The 20,873-nt window shown below is 28.6% G+C and overlaps 1 protein-coding gene across 4 annotated transcripts in view; it reads right to left on the reverse strand.

The window, feature by feature from the left end:
- LOC107456603 (protein argonaute-2) overlaps positions 1-20,873 on the reverse strand; it is a 41,574-nt gene that overhangs the window by 9,987 nt on the left and 10,714 nt on the right. Inside the window, exons 4-16 of one of the 4 annotated variants that reach the window (XM_016074512.3) lie at positions 20,555-20,736; positions 18,409-18,545; positions 15,410-15,632; positions 13,823-13,906; positions 12,793-12,856; positions 12,634-12,705; positions 11,822-11,905; positions 9,935-10,057; positions 5,313-5,446; positions 4,491-4,675; positions 3,451-3,610; positions 3,281-3,371; positions 1,299-1,493 (exon numbers count right to left, since the gene is read on the reverse strand). In XM_016074512.3, the coding sequence (XP_015929998.1) occupies positions 1,299-1,493; positions 3,281-3,371; positions 3,451-3,610; positions 4,491-4,675; positions 5,313-5,446; positions 9,935-10,057; positions 11,822-11,905; positions 12,634-12,705; positions 12,793-12,856; positions 13,823-13,906; positions 15,410-15,632; positions 18,409-18,545; positions 20,555-20,736 (1,734 nt within the window). Of the gene's footprint in view, positions 1-1,298; positions 1,494-3,280; positions 3,372-3,450; positions 3,611-4,490; positions 4,676-5,312; positions 5,462-9,934; positions 10,058-11,821; positions 11,906-12,633; positions 12,706-12,792; positions 12,857-13,822; positions 13,907-15,409; positions 15,633-18,408; positions 18,546-20,554; positions 20,737-20,873 lie in introns of all 4 variants that reach the window. The other 3 variants (XM_016074511.3, XM_071178193.1, XM_071178192.1) reach the window with 3 other exon arrangements.

Raw genomic sequence — 20,873 nt, forward strand, 5'->3', positions numbered from 1 at the left:
GATTGTAAAAAAATGTGTGATTGGTTGGTTTGCTGAGAAAAAATAATTTACAGATTTCTTTGAATGGGAGTAGAAAAGCTTTCAGAAAAAGAGTGCAATATAAAATCTATTATTATTAAATTATAACCAACAATTTTTGGAGAATTTTATAAAGTTAAAAATACAAAAACATTTTGTCAAAATAGAAAAAAAAAAATTACCACCAAAGTATCGGAACAAACTTGAGCCATAAATGGATTCAGCCCAAGGACAGAATTTAAAAACAGAAGCTAATATCCCAATCCCCTTTTCCATCTCCACCAGAATCTTTCCTAAATTGCACAGTCCCATAGCCGTCAAAGGTTTCTGCATTCGTTTAGCAAACCGTGGGAGAATTTTATGTGGTATTCTAGTTTGACAGAGCTGTAATGGAGCAAATTTTGATGCAGACAAAGAATTGTTAAGTTAATGATGTTTAGCGATACATTTCCGTCTAAAAAAGTTGGGATAATGGATGAAATAATTTAAATTAAGAAAATTAGTAAATAATTTAAATTAGTGCAATTAAAAAAATTAACAAAGAAAAAATTTCCAGCTTTTCTTTAAAATTCCCTGATTTTTCCAGGTTTTCATCCAAATTTCCCTGATATTTCCAGGTTTTTTCCAGTATAAAAAAATTCCCTGATAGTTCCAGGTTTTCAAGGTTTTCCAGGTGGGTGGCCACCCTGTTTATTTCCCAAAGGGAAAATCAAGAACTTCAACGTCGCCCAGGGTTGGGGTTTTGAACAAGAGACGTGGGTTTTACTGTCTTAAAGTGTCAAAAAACTTGAACATTGGTAAAAGGCAAAAATTCTATATGTGTAACACATAATAATTACATATATTAAGAAATATTTGATACTTTTTATACAATTCGCTTTAACTTATGAAAGGAAAATAATATAACAGAAAAAGATTCATAACTTCTGAAGCTCTACAATTCATTGAACAACAAAAGTGAATCCCTAAAATATGAATGTATAAGCTTTCAATAAGCTAAGTAATGTTTTCGCATAAGAATAAATAATGCAATATTAAAAATAATAATAAACTTTTTCAATGAAAAAAAAATTGTCTTCACTTTGTTTCTTGATCAAAAATTAACCTTTTATTTTTCACAATACTTTTTTTTCTAAATTGTGACATAATTTGAGTAAAAGGCAGTTTTGGACAAAGGAGTTTAGACAAGACGGATTAATCCATTCTGTCCTAAAATCGGCCAACTCTTTCCCGAGACCATTGTTGCACTAGTGAGTCTCAGAAACACTAAGCATACTCACTTGATGAAATTGTCCTTCTGACACACCATCCCTGTAGAAGATGATTCTGTTTGGCTTGAAGCGTGTAGACTTGTAAAACTGAATCAATAACTCTTTCACCATAGATGCCAGGTCTTGGATGATCTCCTGTCTATGTTGCTGCACTCTAACAGTAGCTGCATACCTGCTTGGGTGACCATCCATACTGCCCACAACCTGCAACACATTTTATGAATGGTTCACACTCTTTCAACAAAGCAATAACTTTAAAAATAGTGCGATTGCCACCAGTGACAGTGTAAATTATTTACATTTCTTAAAAAATCAATAAATAAAAATAAAAAAACAATTTTATTATAATGTCAGAACTGTTATAATTGTATGAATTAACAAGGCCAGCCAAAGAATTGCCAGGCAAATCTGCTTATCCTTAGGAAATAAAAATAGCATAACAATCTAAAACTTAAAAAAAAAAAATTTACATTACAACAAAACAAATTATAAATAGTTACGAAATATTTAACTTTCTTGTTAGAAGAAAATCATGCTTTCTTATTCAGTATTCAGGGAAAAAATTAAGTATTATTGAAAAAACCCTTTAGGTTTTCCCCAAAAAGCAAATAAACCACAGGTTTTTGATGCAAAACCTAGGTGGGCTAGGATTTTTCAAACCCTGTTTCTTACAAATCTATTTAATTTTTAGTACAATCATGAATTTTAAAAAATGTTATGCTTTCTACAAATTAACATTTATCTATTACACATAATTAATATTACACATAAATAATATAAAATATTATACAAATTTATTTAATTCAAGATTTCAGGAAATAGTTTTTGTCATTGTGATTTTGTGATTCTAGCTCAAATTTTTTTTTCTTCTGATACTTCTTTTCTTAGCGTTTCACTTAATTTATATAAGCAGATACGTTACCAGTTGAACTGAAATTCTTGAATTCAGTTAATTTTGAAGGTTAGTGTGGGTCTTCTACTTTGGTACCCTCCCCCCCAAAAAAGCACCCTCTCCTCCATGTGCAGTATTCCCCTTGTCCACACTATTCTTTTCTTTTAGAATGCTGCACTCTCCTCATAGAGTATCATACTAGGCAAAGGACAGAATATATTAATAAAAGAAACAATGTATTAATGAGAGAACATAGTTTTTGCCCCTTGCCTGTAGCCCCCCCCCTACACACACATTAATTTTTGTCTCTAAAATGCTTTACCCTCGATGCATGGTCTAATTCTAAGTTATAATAGAAGGACTTATTGTTTTAAAAAATTTAACTGAAAAATTGTTCCTATCAACCATAGTGATGCTTAAAAATTAAGGACTTTTAAAAACCTTGAACCAAAATTAAATACTTTTAAGGACCCTTATTTTTCAAAATTCAGTTTTTAAGGACTTTTAATGGTCAAACTGGAGAGGGAAATATGGGGGACAAACCAGCAGAGCACATGCACTGCTGTTAAGATGGATTGATCAGTTTCTCCCAACTTGCATTTCTTTATTTTGTTCATTGGAAAGGCAGGTGTTTTTACTTTTCACTTTATTTTAAACTGCTTTAAGAACAGATGTTTCGTTTGAGACCAGATTTTCTTTCTTGCATTTTTTTGTTTTTTTAAAAATGAAATAAAAGTTACTTAATTCAACAAAATAAAATTCCAAATAAAAAGAGAATATAACTGATTTTTTTTCTTCTCTTATCCATAATTTTTTTTTATTTTTATGGATCAAATTAAAAATATCTATCAATAAAAAAAATAGATCAGATTGAGTGTCGACTTTCTGGTCCTGCAGGATTAGGGGTCCCATACTGCACGGCCTTTTTTACAGTTTTGACTAACCTAATTTTTTTCTTTTTTTTGTGAAACTTTACTTATCTAATATTTATGAAATATACAATAACAGTAGATATTGTTATCAAACAAAGAGAAATTGTCAAAATACAACATAGGCCAGTAGCTATCGAGTGTTTACACTCCAAAATGAAATGACTCACTGCTGCAATAGAAGGTTTCTTGTTATCACCAGCAGGTGGATGCGTAACATCAGCACCGAGAAATATCACAGGTTCATTGAACACTTTGGGTCTAAAAGACAAAGAGAGATATTATTATAAAATGTTATCATTAACAAAGATTATTATTTTGTGGTGGCCAGAACCCTCACCTTATATTTGGGACGAGAATACTGTTGATTCCCCCAAGTTTCACATTTATTTTGAGACATAAATTGGAGAGTGTTTGTGGGGATGTCTTATTCACGTTCTTCGATTGAACACATTGAGTGGCCATTCCGAGGACAGTATCGCCCACCCTCTTCACTTCGGCTGAAAATACAAAATACAATCTTAATAACAGGCTTGCCACAGAAAAAAAAAATGAGCAAAATAGTTGCTTTTAGTACTACAGGGTTGCCACACAAAAATAGAAAAAAAATTCCGAGTGTTTTCTCTGTAGATATTATACACAATATATTAAGAGGAAACACACCTATTATTGTGCTCTTATGGTAGTTATATTGGGCTAACTATATTTATTACTTTTAATTGCTGGAAAAACTTGAGCGAAAAAAAAAGGAACAGCTGAACATACTTAAATAATGCTATGGTAAATGAAATAGTTTAGTACAGATGAAATATCCTGCTTAAATATCCCATAGATTACGCTTTGAGTGGTATTTCAAAAGACAAAAATAAGGTAAAAAACAAAATTCCCTGTATTTTCCCAGTTCTTAAAGAAAGTATCAAAATTCCCTGTTAATTTAGGTGATTTTTAAATTCCCTGTGTTTTCTTGGTTTTCCTCTGTGGAGGGGGCAACCCTGTAGTAGCCTAAAGCATGAAAATAGATCTAATATCTAAATAAGAACAAAAATTTATCAAAAATTTGCAAATCTATTTTTTATATAAACCTTAGCGCTTTGGCATTAAATATTTATATCTAAAAAATTAGCATATTTGCAGAAAATTAAATACTTTTAGTTACTAGAATTCATTCAAAAAAAAAAAAATTCACTAAACTTTATTTCAATATTACAGCACAAGAGTTTCAAATCTCACATTTGAATAATCAATTTTTGATGCAGTTGGATTTTGCCAATTTCATTAACAAGTGACACTTAGGTAATTTTTTGGCATTTATAACTTCCGATTTACATAAAATTGCATAAACTTTTCATTATGTAAAAGACTAGTCATATTAAATATTACCATAAACGGGAGTTTTTCCGGGCAGGACTACCACTACCAGTTGGAGACCTTGGAATGTTGTTTTGAGGTAACGAAACATCGGTTCGACTTGTTCAGCACCAGTTGCATATTTGCAAAAACAAGGTTGCCCAATGATGGGCATCCCAGCATCATTGCTTATCTTCTGAAGCTGCTGTGTGAAATTTCTAAATAAAATAAAAAAAATTCAGTCATTCAATGAAATGCATACCAATGATTTAAAGCAAAGATTCTGAGCCGTGGTGGCTCAAGGGATAGAGCGCTCGCCTTCCAATGAGGTAGACCTGGTTCAAATCCCACGGATGATACAAATCTGCTTCCGACAGTGCTGACGTGAAATATCCTCAGTGGTAGACAGAACATGGGTTAGAGTCCCTTTGTCAAGTTAATCGTGGGAGGTAATCATGGTCTTCCTCTTCATGTAACGCAAATGCGGGTTAGTTTCCAAATTTCTCCAAGAGTTCTCGTCTTCTGGTTAGGGTTCAAATTGGGTCAACTGTTCAACGACAGTTATAAAATACTTGATCTAGGAGTTCCTTTGTCTTCTGGATTGGGTTCAGAGTCGAACATAAGTAGTTGTAAACCCAAAAAGTTGGGTTAGCTGCTCAATGACAGTTATAAAATAAAAAAGTTATGATTCTGTTTAAATTTGTCAATTGATTCTTTAAGATAGCTGATTTAAAAACATAAACTATCGGTCAATCAAGAGTGTTTCATTTTTCTGCAATCATATATTTGGACCATGAATCAAAAAAGTGTTTTATACTTTAATATATGTGTTTGTTAATTAAAATATGGACATACCTGAGGGCATCTTCTCTGCATGTCCGTTGAGGTGCAAAACAGGCAATAGCCCATACTCTGATCTCAACTCCTGTATGAAATTGCTTCCCTCGCATATCCCACACACCTTGATTCGGTATCGCTTGCTGCTTGGTCTGTGAATCAAAAGACTTTAAATCTCATAAATATGAATTCAAGTACATTTAAACACATTTAACAAAATTATAACATACATTTTATCATATTTGCTGTCTTTTTTTTAGACAAAAATAGCACAAACATATCTACTTAAATTATATATATAGGTATAATGATAATCTGACAAACTGTTAAGTTTTATATACAAATGAGGTATTCAGAACATAAAACAATAAAGTATAACGAAAAAATGTAGAAATATTAAGATTTATTCTCATGTTCACAAAGTTCTTCCATAACTCAGAAGAATATCAGGCCTGCTTTGTAAACAGAGAGCTTGGAGACATTAATCATATCATGGTTTTCACACAACTTGAAAGCAAAACACTTTCAAGATTCTTTTAGCTTCTCTGAGAGAATTCGGCTTTAAAATTTATTTCTTAAAAGTATTCTAATTTACTTTAAGCAAAAATAGTTTAAATCACATTATAGTAAAACTTTTGCAATAAGTAGATGAAAAGATGTTAAAAATAATTACTTTGAACTTAGGCGCCAATTATATTTTCTAAGATACGCAGGTTTTACTCTATACAGTAAAAGCTCAACTGTTTGTAATGAGTAAGAAATAGCATATTCCAGAAAAGCATACTTCTTGAAAAGGAATACTTCTTGAATTCAAAATTCTTTGTTTTTTATGTTATTAAGAAAGAAGGCAATTACAATTTATTTGAATTATGCAATGTTAAATTTCAGTTTCCTCAAAGTCGTTAAATTGAGTCAATTGTATATGTTATGAACAAAAAGCCTTTTTTTTTTAAATGAAGGGAAAAAAATTAAACCTAATCTTAAATATTACATTTCATCTCATGTCACATACGAAACACGCTAAAAATAAATGTTTTGAACCACATTAGCCACATACTGTTACTACTTATTCTATTTAATTAAACATCTCAAAATTAATTTCCCTTCTTAAATATTTACATTTATGTTGAAATGCTGCCAATACAATAACTATGAATAAGTTTATCATAAAAGGAACATAGAAATAATTTAAATTATTATACAAAGAAAAGAATTAAAAATGAAATATTCTCATGTTTAGAAAATTGGACATTCTGCCTGACAATTTTGACTCAAAAATCTCAAACTTGCTTAATTGACACAGAACTCTGAAACATTCGTCATAACATGGTTTCCACACAACTTTGAGGCAAAATTACTTTTTTTGGTTCTCCAAGAAAATAAAGGTTTGAAGTTTCTTTTTTTAAACTATCTTGCATTCTACAGATATAATATTAACGCGATTAAAAAATTTTTAACTTTTAAACAAAAAAACTTTTACAAGTAAAAAATTTTATAAAACGTTTACAAGTAAAACAATTTATAAAACGTTTACAAGTAAAACAATTTATAAAACTTTTACAAGTAAAACAATTTATAAAACTTTTACAAGCCTTAGCACATCATGTCACATACAAAACATATGTAAAAATAAATGTTTTGAACCTCAATAACCACATATTGTTACTACATATTCTATTTAATTAACCACCTCAAAATTAATTCTGTTGAAATGCTGCCAAGACAATTATGAATAAGCATAGCTAACAGCTATAGGAAAAAATACAGTACATTTTATGAAATAAAATAAATTTCATGATAATTGTTGCATAATGCCATAATGTACTAAATATTTTACACAGTGAATTTTAGATTTTTATAGTTTTCAATATAGAAAAAAACTGCAATATTTTACCGTTATGATTGACACTAAAAATACTTGAAATGTTTTGTATTATGTTCACTCATAATTTCAATAGTTAGTAGGTATTTAATTCATTAAAGATTAAAATATTTTATAATTAACTTAAAAAGGGAGTTTTAAATAAAAAATAAACTGAACATTTTAGAGCAAAAAAAGTTTTGAACTCATCTGTATGAATGAGGCCTATTACTTATTTTAATTATTCAGGGGTGATTATAAGCTCAAGGAAAAAATTCCGAAAAATTTCTGAGTAAAAAAGATTAAGTTTAAATCGAAACATTTTTCCTTTTTCTCAATATTTCATAGTTTACTTAAAATATATTTAAAATTTTACGCATACCTATGATGGTCTGGAGAAGTAACTGAAATTTACAAATATGTCTTTCTTTCTTGAGTTTATGATAATAATAACTATTATCTGATAAAAAATGAATATTGATCTTGAATATAAGCTTATAAAGTATATGGCTCTTCATTACAATCAAATAAAATAAACTGTGTTTTTAAGTTTTACCTTTGAAAATTTGTTTTCCGGAAACTTTTGTGATCAATGATTTTTTTAAACGTCTGAACCGTCGATCTCCGGAAATTTCCGGATCACGAATAGTGAAAAATCCGGCTACAATCAGCCCTGATTATTACTTAGTATTACTTATTTTTTTAAATATTCAAGCAAATAATAATCTACATAAAAATTCTATTTCAATAGAAATTTTTTAAGGAAGCTGTTACTCTATTTTATATAATTTTCCAACATGTACAAAAACTATGAATTTTTATTAAACCAGTAGACCAGGAGAAACAGGCAAAATGGAGTATAGTTGGCAACTATGAATAAGTTAATCATAAAAACATAAAATATTTCAATATTATAAGTAGAATTAAAAATGCACACTAGTGAAAATAAAACAAAATAATAAAAAGAACTATCTGGAAAATAATCAACTTCGAAAAATTCCAAAAGTACCATCTGCTTTTTTTTTCTCTTCTTAATTCCTGCTCTGCTGTTTTTTTTCATTAATTTTATGTTAACCTGATGTTTTATTTCCTAAAATTTACAACCCTTAGTGTTTGTGATGTTGCAGGATGACCACAACCAACAAAACCAAATTTCTTGAGTTTTCCAGAGTAAAATTTCTAAACATTTTACAAAGTAAAATAAGAATGATTTTAAGTGTAATTAATAAATTTTCATACATAAAACATATCAGTAATAATTTACAACAAATGCAAAAAAATTGTTTATTTCCTCAGTCTGAATTTACTTGCCGTTTAATAAAGATGGAAAAATTATTATTTATTAAAATATTACTAATGACAAGAAAATATAAAACAGTGTAGTGTGTTGTGGTAAGCTTTTATAAGATAGTGAGAAAGTTTTTGAGAAAATGAAAAATGCTTTGAAAAAATGTTTTAATGTTGAAAAGATAATAGATTAAAACACACTTAAAAGTCAAATTGCCCGTAATTATCATTAATTGCTAATACTCCAACATTTTCCAGAGCAGAATTTCCATAAAAATTGCAGGTTTTCTAATGTTTCCTGTATTGATCTAATCGAAATATGTGCTTGAATTTTATTATTAAACAAAAAGAGTACACCTCAGCAAAGGCAACAAAATCTTTTTTTAAAAAAAGTCATATTTTATCTTAAAATGATGATTGTTTACTTGGAACCACTGTTCGATCTTGTGGTTAAATTTTAAACTAGTACCTCATTATTTTTTAAAAATAACTTGTTGGAAGAGAAAAATATGAGAGAGTTGTTTTTTGCTCTTGTTACTTTTCATTTCTTTTTTTTTTATCAAATCAATTGTATTCTTTATTATTCTTGGAATTGCTTAAAATTATCATAGATATGTAAAAAACAATACAATAGATATATTTAAGAGACGATTACAACAAAAATTTTCCCCCACCGCAACCTTTATTACTCAACCAATGAGCCTTTATCTTGACTATGAAATCGTAATAATTAAAGCAAAAGTTTCATAAAAATTTCTTCACAACAGATATTTTTTCATTATTACAAAAGCAATTTTCAGGGACGAAAGTCACAGGTTTTTATAAAGATGACATTGACTACCATAAACTGTTTTCTATCAGGGTGCATATCCAAATCTTTCAATAAAAAAATAAACACCTCTTAAGTTCTTTTTAAGCACTCAAAAAATATTTCTTAGTACTATATATATCAACCAAATGCTAAATAATTTGAAAAGACTTGAAAGAAGAAACGATATGATAAAATAACTAGTTTCTGACAAAGAACTCTTTTCTTTATTACATTAGCCACCATAAAAAGATTCAGAGACTTTTCGGTTCGATTTCAGTGGGAGGAAAATGAAGCCTGAAATTGAGAATATCTTGCAAAATGCAGCAGAGTTGCACATGAGAGTGCTAAAATTCCACCTATCTCAGCTCAGTAGACATACATACTGCCTCTCGAGTATTTCATCAAATATGTAACATTATGGTGTTATCAGACCTTACAGACCGACGGTACAACAAAATAAAATGTGTTTGAATGAATTGTGAAAACATTTAATAGAACAAAGTGAAAAGCCTGCTTTCACGTAGCAAAAATCAACATGGTAAATAAGGGAAAATAAAACACCCAAAGAAAAAAGCACCTTTCAGGAGCTTTCAAAAGACGATAATCAAAGTAAGCACATTACAAAAACGCCACATGTCTATTACAAAATGACAATATAATGATGAGTAAAAGAATACTTACTCTCCCTCCATATTGTAGTTTAGGAGGTGGCAATATTCTTCCTCTCACTTCCATCATAGTATTACTTATAGACAATCCAAACTCATGCACATATGGATCATTATTGAAATCGGCTCTTCTCACCTGCAAACATCAATCATCTTATCATTCTGCAGCCCCCAAATATTAAAACCTCAGATGGTTAAAATATTATGCGAAACGCACTATTTTGAGAATTAAGCAAATATAAAACCTTGGGTGTAGCTTAATCGAACGCTATACTGCTGACGAAAAAATTCCATCGCACATTCACTTCATTACTAATTTACAAGAAAGAAAAAGTAAGCTCAGACAAACCTAGAGTAAGTCACAAAGCTTCAATTGAGGAAAAAATACTTCAAAATATTTAAGTGAAAAAAAAAAACTATTAGTATATTTTAAAATTTTATTTTCAGTATTTGAAAATTCATGAGTTACTCTAGCAGGGTTGCCATTCAAATCTGGAAGAAAAAAAATTCCCTGTGTTTTCCTTGTACATATTATACACACTATATTAAGAGGAAATAACATTACTGTGCTCTTGTGAGAGCTATATTGGGTTAACTATATTTGTTTTAATTGCTGGAAAAAACAGCTTTACATACTTAAATAATGCTATAGTAAATGAAATAGCTTAATATAGTAGAAATATCGTGGTTCAATATCCCATAGATTACGCTTTGAGTGATAATTTTTTTTAAAAGACAAAAATAAGAAACAAAATTCCCAGTTTGTAAAGAAAAAATCAAAATTTCTTGAATTTTCCCTGTTATTTTAGATGATTTTTAAATTCCCTGTATTTTCCAGGTTTTCTATTTTTCCAGGCTTTTGTATTTTACAGGTTAAACTTTAAATTTGTAATGAAGGAGAAAAAGAATTTGTGACAAAAACTTTCTTCCTCAGTATAGCGTCCTCTTAAGTAGTGACACACTGCTGTCTTCCTATGTTTGCAATAAAGAAATACAGAGTTGTTTTTTTTTAATAATAGTATATTTCTATAGTATCTTTAATAATAGTTATAATCTATCAGTTATAACATTAGACGATTTTAAATATGCTTGTTAATTTTAAAAATTGGATAAAGAATAACAATTAAACTGTGGGTCAGAAAAAGAAAAAAATTAATATAAATTTTACTTAATTACAAAAGTACTTAAATTGCATTCAATTTGATTCTTTAAAAATTTAAATAAAATAAAAAATTGCCAATAAAATGTCTATTTCAATTACCGAGAAATAATGTTAACACATCTCTAAAAAGGAAAATACTCTCCATAATAGTTAGTTAACTGTAATAATATTGCGACACAGTATTCTTTTGTAATATAAAAACAAAGCATAACAATTTAATTTTAACAATAGTAATTGAGATATTTCATAAAAACTAAAAAAGGCAAAATTCCATAACAGCAAACAAAATAAACAATTTGAAATATAACTAGACATTGAGGGGGGAAAAAACAATATCTTTAAAAATGAAATACATAGTATTAGGAAAATAAAAGAGAAATTGTCTATTAGACAAGCAAACCAGATTTAATCAAAATTAACTCCTTAAATTACTTATAAAAAAGGCATAAGTAAAGTAATTTTAAAAGAAAATGAAATAAAAAAATATGATAAGAAAATAAATAGTAAAAAAGGAATATCACATAAATGATAAACTACTAAATTAAGAATATTTTAAATTTTACAAAGCATCTTCTATCAAACTTGCAACTTATTAAATGTCTTCAAAATGAAGTAGCCTTTCATTGGTTAAATTTACAAATTTCATGTTCCATTGACAGAAGCTTGATCATTTGTGGTTAAATGGTGGGAAAAAATTGGGAACTGAGTGGAATTGAAGAAATAAAAATATACACAAACCTGTGTGGATGATGAACTGAGTCCTGTGTTGCTCACCAGGTTATTTATTTCTCGTTCTCTATCCGGAGCTGAACGAGCAGTGGCCTGTTAATTAGAACAATAAATTATTAGTCACACACATTGAATCTATACACATAATACATGGCTGCCAACTTGTCAAAAACAAAAATAGGAACACACCCCTATCAGAATAAATTATGACACAAAGTGAAAAACAAAATATCAACATAATTTTTTGAGCAACAGTTTTAATTAAATGACTCACTAATGAAGAATATCACTCTCTTATAGTAACTTCTTCAAGAAAAAACTTACTTCTTACGATATTGGACTTTAAAATTGTGTGAATTGTAGAATCGCAATATTGGATATTAAAAATGCTTTAATGCAAATCGTGATATTGGATTTTTTAAATTGCATGAATTGGAATCGCCAAATACGATTTTTAAAATGAGCAAAAACAAATTGCATTGAGCTACTTTTAAAACAGTTTAATTCTAAAATCGATGATTGATAATAAAAACGCGTGAATAAGAGTGCAGTTTCTAATATTGGAAATGGGTACATTTTATGTGTAATGCGTGAAAATTGGCAGGTATGCCTTTCCTTGTTTAATAAGATTTTTGAGAAATCCCCTGATATTTCCCCCTAACTTCTAGAATCAATAAATTTCTTGATAACCCTTGATTTTCTTGATCATTGGACGCAACTTTTATCAGAATTTTTAACTTGACGTTTGAATCAGTTTGTTGGAATAATTCAAATTTTTTATGAGATGAACTGAAGATTATTAATAGATAATAAATAATTACTTTTATCATGGTTGAAGTTTGCATATCTGTCAGTTTTTTTATGCATCTTTGTCCAGCGACAATATTGCAAACCTGAAATACAATAAAAATAGTAAATAAAAACAATTCACTTGATGTGTGTGTGGGGGGGGGAGGCAAACACTAGAAATCAATAAATACCTCAAGAGGAAGATATGTATGTTTATGTTCTTGTCCTACTTGCAAACAAGGAAAATGAGGATACCTGCAATAAAAATAACATTCGGCAATTGAAAAAAAAATAAGGTTTTCATCAGAAAAATTATTTATTCAAAAGTTTGTGTGTTGTATCAATTGTGATAAACAACAGTGTTGTATCTAAATATGAATTTGCATTTCATATTTAGATACAACAGAAGTGTTGGCTGAAAATTAAGAGTTATTTTTGAGGGAAATAATATTACTTGTTAATAAACTAATTAGGCTTTCACATCAATTTCTCATTAGATATTTATCTTTTTAATATGAATTAAAATTTAGTCACCATGCTCGGCAAGAAGAAGAAATACAATTTTCAAGCATTTATCATTAAATAGCTAAGTAGTTTTAAATACAAATATTTCATTTATTAGTTACAACAGGCAAGAAAAAATCTAAACTGCGTGAAAGTTTTTTTTTTTTTTTAAATCTGTTTTAAGTTCTAAAATTTTTAAAATGTTAATTGGGTAAAAATCAATTTAAACAGACAGCTCAAAGATATCATCTCAGATTTTTGAAAACAACTACTAACCTCTATCACACAAAATTAGATTTTATATATTAGAAATAGTAAATGAAGTACCAATTTGCGCTTATAAATGCTCTCGTAAAAAACTAATAAATTTTTTGCCATTTAATTTTGTTTCTTTTTGTTACTAATCTAGTACTAGATGAGATACTTCATTAACTGTGAACAAATTGCAGACAGAAAAGGTGCCTATACCAATGCAAAAATATGTGACTTAGAAAAAATCATAATTCCTACTGCCAGTAGTTTTCATTGAACTGAGATATGCAATATCAAAATAATAATTGAATTTTAAAAAATAACACTTTTGCATGTAGCAATGACATTCAGTACAAATTTTCATAATCATTTTAAATTGTGTTTGCATAATGAGAATAATAATCACACACAACAAACACTTGCTTTTAAAATTGAGAGATGAGTTAGAAAATGATATTCTCTTACCTTAGTTTCATTTTGTATTTATCCTGAAAATATTTGGCTACAGTACATTCAACAGTTTGGCCATTCTCTAGTTGTAGTGGAAATCTGGAAAAGACAAATAGGTTAAATTCTCATTCTTCCACTCATTAAGTTAGAACAGAGGTTCCCAAATGGTTCCAATATACTTAAAACAATTTTGAAACTTTTATTAATTATATATCAGTTCAATTAATAATCTATTATTTACTTAATATTTCAATTGCCTCTACAAAATTATTTAAAGTAAAATTAAAATGCACAACCGCCGAAAAAATTCAGTAGATGTTACGTAATACAAATTTCATGATAAATGTTGCATAGGTACTAAATATTTTACACATAGGAAATTTTATGGATTTATATAGTCATCAATATAGAAAAACTACAATATTTTCCAGTTATTATTGGCATTAAATATACTTAATATGTTGTGTATCATGTTTACTCATAATTCCCAATATTAATAGGCATTTAATTTTTCAAAGATAGTTAGAAGATTTTAATTAATTTAAAAAGAGAGTTCTGAATAAAAATAAACTGAACATTTTAGAACAAAAAAGTTTTCAATTAATTTCCATAAATGCTTCATTATGTATTAGTAATACTTATTAAAATGTTCAAGCAAGCATCTGTACAAAAATTCCATTCCAAGGGGGATTGTTTTTATGAAACATACTCAACTTTAGAGAATTTTCTAAACTTTTCAAAAACCAGGAGAATTTTAATTAAACTAGTGGAAACTGACAAAATCCAGTAGGGTTGGCAGCTATGAAAATGCCAACAAACGGAAATTGTTTTCCAGAAAATACAATTTTTCTAATATTAGGGGTCTGTCCAGACCGAATTTACTACCGTTTAGCGGTACCTTGACAAATTCAACTTTAGGAAAACAGTAGTTACACAAATTTAATTTTAGGAAGAACAGAATTTTCACAAAATACTTTTTCTCAAAATTTTATTTTTGTATTCCTTAAGAAATGATAAATCCATATGCTTGCCATATTTTTGTGTTGGAGTTTTAAATATAATTTTAATTTTCTCAAATTATGTCTAAATTTTCACAAAATAGGTACCTCTCAGAAAAACCTAGACAGACCCCTGAATATTGAACAAATTAATGAAAGGACATGCATTTATTAAAAAAACTGCATTTCAAATCTAAATAAAATAACTAAATACATTAATTAAGAACCATGAATCTTTGTGAAAGAATGTTAATAGCAGTTTTTTTTTTTTTTTTAAATGATTTTGCAGCTAAGAGGCTTAAAATGTGATGAAATGATACACTTCAGAGTTTTATTATATTGTATTTATGGATGATTCTTGAATTGAGATTAAAAGTATCAAAACATTGTCACATTTAGGAATGTTGACCTCATATGAAATTTGAAAACAAAATTTATTAGATTAATTATGTCCTTTCTCAAAAATAATTTTTTTAAAAAACTGACCTGCCACATTAGAAATAAGTACAATGATTTTAATATAATCATGAATAATTTTTATTCAAGCATTGCTTTTTCTTTTCGATAAAAAGAAAGAAAAATGATTTACAGACAATTTACTTACGATTGCAGCTGAGCAGGTCGGCGTGTAACATTGCATACTCGATACTTTCTACGCATAGTACCGCAATGAGTAATCTCAATTTTGAGTCCTTTGATTTCTTTGGTGAATTTCACACGTTGGGAATCCGTCAGAGGTTTTTTTTGCTCTTGAATATCCCTTATATCTAAAACTTCACATAAAAAATCTGTGACAGGTTGTGCCTTGTAGAAAGCAGTTGCCGAGACTGAAAAAAAAAGAGGGAAATCATCAGAGAACTTTTTAAGGTCTGACTAAAAGGATTCTAGAACAAAATGAATAACTTTGAAAAATCAAGGACAAATAAAATAAAGCAATCTGGAAACACAGAAAAAATATGATCCTACTTTGAAATGGTTTAATCTGAAACTCAACAATCATTTTATTATTGGAAGTTTTTTACGAACGATAAAGGTCAGTCTATTGTATTATGTTTTCTGTTTTGATTATATACATAAAAGATACAATACTTGATTATTTTGGACAATATTTTCAGATCATAATATAGTTTGTTTACGGTAAGAAGTCTGAAGCTACGGAAACAAGAGGGTAGCTTCTCTTTACTCTAAGGCTTAATACAATAGACTGAAGAAAAAGATTCTCTTATTTACGCTGACCCAATCCAAAACCTGTACTAAACAATGACCCCACACCTCTACTTGAAATAGCTATACATTGGTTACAATAGTCATTGACATGGGTCCAGATGAATGGCTAGGGAAGTTCTTACTATAGACAAACAATACTCAAGTTAAAATTTTAATTCAGGTACCTCTGTAAAGCAATATGTCACTAAAGTGACACAGGCATGAAAGAGGTTGAAAATAAAAAAAAGCTGAACTTTTACAATGCAGGAGGAGGGGGGGGGAGTGTTCCATATAATATTGTGATATCGAGGAGACATATATAAAAGCAAATTTTAATGCAACTTTCTTTTTTATTTAGTATTTAAAGTGACAGAAGCATTTAGACAGTGAAATTAAAAAAAAAAAATTTATATAATTTTAAAATTTTGATCACAACTATATTAAAGAAAATTAAGCAATTATAGGAAGTTGCAGCTTAATTATCATTTTAAATTAATTACCAGTCAATCATTTTAAATTAAAACAGTCACCAACTTTCATCTTAATATCTTCTGATAGATTGTTACGGACAATTTTAGTCACATTAACTGTTTGACCAATGAAACTTGAATTTATTTTTTTCATAGCATCAACTGTACGACGCACTTTGCGTTCGCCTTTTAAATTGACTACCATCCTTAAAATACATTCATGTTACTCATAGCTGCTAACTTGTTTTTAAAATCTCGTGAATAAGAATCGCAATGTTGGATTTTAAAAATAGCGTGAATAAGAATAGCGATGTTGAATTTTAAAATTGTGTGAATAAGAATCGCTATGTTGGATTTTAAAATCGCGTGAATAAGAATCGCTATGTTGGATTTTAAAATCGCGTAAATATGAATCGCGATGTTGAATTTTAAGATCACGTGAATATGAATCACGATATTGGATTTTAAAAGCACAAGAATAAGAATTGCGATAAAATAAAGAGTAATCTAATATCCTATTTTTTACTATACATTCTTAGTAGTTTTTACACACATTTACCGAGCTCTCGAATTTATGTTCTAAAAGACAAAGAGAAATTTGAATAACTGAAACTAGGTTACTGAACCATGAGTTTTGTACTGCTTTTTTTTTCATTATTACAGTTTGGCAAGCTAATTTCATTGTTTTTTCATTCCTTTTTGTTTCAAGAATTGTTTAGTTTTTGCTGTTTTTTGGTTTTTATTACAAAATAGAATTTTAACAGAACCAGGGTATCTGCTACATTTTAAATTTTTAAATTCATGATTTTCCATGACTAATTCCAAGAATTTTTCATGACTTAACGAAGTTACTATCCTCTCCGACAAAAACACAACAATAAATTTTAAATAGCATTATACTGTTTGTCTACGACAGGTACTCCGCCAGACATTCGTCTGGAGCTGTGGCGGTGACTATGGCAACGAGGTATGATTATTTCGAGTAGGAATGCTTGGTCCCTCTTTAGAACTGGTTTCGACGAAAGAAATGGGGTCCTCTTTATCAAAGCAACCCTCCCTAAAGTGCCCTCTTCTTGTTTCCATAGCACCAGACTGCCGCAGACTTAGTGGCGGTCAGAGTACCTATCTTAGACAAACAGTAACATTCATCGAAATGATAGGTATAACCAAAATTGTTGTACTCTGCATCTTCATATTTATAGATTTTAAATTTAAAAAACAGAGTAAAGAAAGAGTTGAAGAAATAAAATAGCTGAAAAAAATACATAAGCAATTTTTTTTTCTGCAGAATTATATTTTAAAGATACTTTTCCTGTTCATCAGAAAGGAAAGAAATGCTTCGATTTTTCAGTTCTCATTTCAGAACATAAAAAAAATTCGCCAATGGCTCGCTTGCTTCAGCTACAATTTTAAAATGATAAAAAAAAAATTAAGATAATTTGCTTCAGATATGTTTTTTCTTTCATTTTTTGAAAGAACGCCATAATTTTTAAAGTACATGATAAAAACATTTGACTTTATATTTTAATAAAATATGACTGAATGGGGATTTTATTAGAAATTCAGATACTCGGAACATCATGAAATTGGGGGGTAAATTCCATTTTAAAAATCAGATTTTTCGGCAACCTAAATTCATGGCTTTCCATGATTTTTTTTGAAAAATAGTTAAAATCATGACAAATTTTGTTCAATACCAAAATTCATGAGTTTTCATGACTTCCCGGTGAGCAGATACCATGTTTATTCCTTTATTATCACTTTTTTCCTGTTTGATAAAACATATAACAATGTTTTAGTTAGATAAGTTTAATTTATATTTTAATCACAATTATTTTCACAGTCAAAAAGGGTATTTTGACTTAAAATTAGATAAAACCGTCAATATTCAAAAATCCAGCAAATACAATGAAATTCATTTACTTACCATCAATGTTAAGCATCATTTTCCATTGACTAGGCCTCACACTTTGATGGAAACCAAACCAGACTTCTCTACCACCACCCAGTGGATGATTGTAGCCATCCGGGGAGGAAAAGAACGATCTTCCGACGGGGGTGTACCTGCGCACAAATAAGCAAACTTAATATTTAAGAGAAATAACTCACACACATTTTCTCGTAGACTTCACTAAATAATCTATGCTCTAAATTTCTAAAATCTCAAAAATAGCAAGAAGAATTTAGGATTGAATTAGAAGAATTTAGGATTTAGAATTGAAATTCCTTCATTAAATTATTATAGCTACCAACTTGGATAGGAAAAAATCAAGTAGATTTTACAAAGTTATATAAATTTAATAATATAATTAATAATTGTAGCAGCCCGAGCTAAATATTTTACGAACAGGGAATTTTACAGTTATCAAAATAGAAAAACTGCAATATTTTCCAATTATGACAGAGAAGCTTTAAATAACTTTTAATACACTTTGAACTTTAAATATCATGTATTATGTTTACTGATAATTTTGAATACTAATAGCACAGCTGGCAACATGGAAAGGAAAAAATTCAGTAAATTTTACGAAATCTAAATATGATAATTGTTATGTAATGTACTTAATATTTTACACATAGGGAATTTTACAGTCATTGAAATAGAAAAACTACACTATTTTCCAATTATAATTGACATTAAATGAACTTGAAATTTAATGTATTATGTTTACTCATAATTTTGAATAGTAATGGGAATTAAATTAATCAAAGATAGTTAAAAGACTTTTTAATTAATTTAAAAAGGAAGATAAAAATAAAATGAACATTTTAGAACAACAAAAAAAAGTTTTAAACTGATTTCTACAAATGAGGCTTGCTTCATTATGTATTAGTAATACTTATTTAAATATTCAAGCAAGCAATAAACTGTGCAAAAATTCTATTTCAATAGGGATTTCTTTAGGGAATTTTCTAAACTGTATAAAAACCTGAGGAATTTCTATTAAACAAGTAAACCGGGAGAAACTGGTCAAATACAGTAGTCTACTGAAAAATCCATTAGAGTTGGCAGCTATGTATAGGTATTTAATTCATCAAAGATAGTTAAAAGATTTTTTTTTAATTAATTTAAAAAAGTTCTGAATAAAAATAAACCGAACATTTTAAGACAAAAAAATTCTTAAACTGATCTGTATACCAGGCTACCTTTATTATATATAATACTTATTTAAAAATTCAAGCTAGCAATTATCTGTTTTCAATTTTATTTCAATATAGATTCTTTAAGAACAGGGTATCGGCTACATTTTAGATCTTCAAATTCATGACTTTCCATGACTAATTCCAGAAATTTTTCAAGATTTAACGAAGGTACTATTTTCTCCGAAAAAACAACAATTTAAAAAAGCATTATAATAACATTCATTTAAATGATAGGTAGAACCAAAACTGTTATACTCTGCGTCTTTATATTTATAGAATTTAAATTTAAAAAAACAGAGTAAAGAAAGAGTTGAAGCAATTAAATAGCTGAAAAAAATACAAAAGCAAATCTTTTTTCTTTTTTTCCTGCAGAATTATATTCTAAAGATACTTTTCTTGTGTAGGAAAGAAATACTCCCAATTTTTCTGTTCGTATTTCGGAATTAAAAAAATTGCCAATGACTGGCTTGCTTCAGTTAGAATTTGAAATTGATAACATAAAAATAAATAACAAAAATTCTGAAATCACAGAAGTTTAAAAGATAATTTGCTCTAGAAATGTTTTTTCTTTCATTTTTTGAAAGAACACCATAATCTTTAAAGAACATGATAAAAACTATTTATATTTTAATAAAATGCAACTGCAAGTGGCGATTTTGCTACAAATTCAGATATTCGAAACACCGTGAAATTGAGGGGGTGATAAATTCACTACTTTTGGACGATCTCAATCCATGACTTTCCATGATTTTTTTCTTCAAAAATAGTTCAAATCATGACATTTCATGACTAATTTTGTTCAATACTAAAATTAATGACTTCCCATGATTTTTCATGACTTTCCAGGTGCACAGATACTCTGTAAATATTAGATTTCTTTATAACAAATAAAATTTTTGACTAAACATGAAAAAAAAGGATGGATTTACGTCATGCTCGGAAGATGTCTCATGACTACATCTAGCGCTTGAATAACATCCAGGGGAATTGCTCTCGATCTTCCTTCCAATGCCTCTTCCAGTGCATATAGACTAACTTTAGCGAGCCACTTAATAGCAACTCTGAACACACGATCCTTACCCTCACCAGGAAGAGTTACCTCAAATTCCATCTAAAAAGAATAAAAACACTGACTGAGACATGAAATTGGTAAAGAAATTTAAATTAAAGGTAACAATTATTTCTAACAAACAAAAGTAAGGTTAGAAATTTACATCTCTAATAAAAGTGTTTTCTAATCTACTCAAA

The sequence above is a fragment of the Parasteatoda tepidariorum genome, chromosome 3 (assembly GCF_043381705.1).
Source record: "Parasteatoda tepidariorum isolate YZ-2023 chromosome 3, CAS_Ptep_4.0, whole genome shotgun sequence".
Taxonomy (NCBI): Eukaryota; Metazoa; Arthropoda; class Arachnida; order Araneae; family Theridiidae; genus Parasteatoda; species Parasteatoda tepidariorum.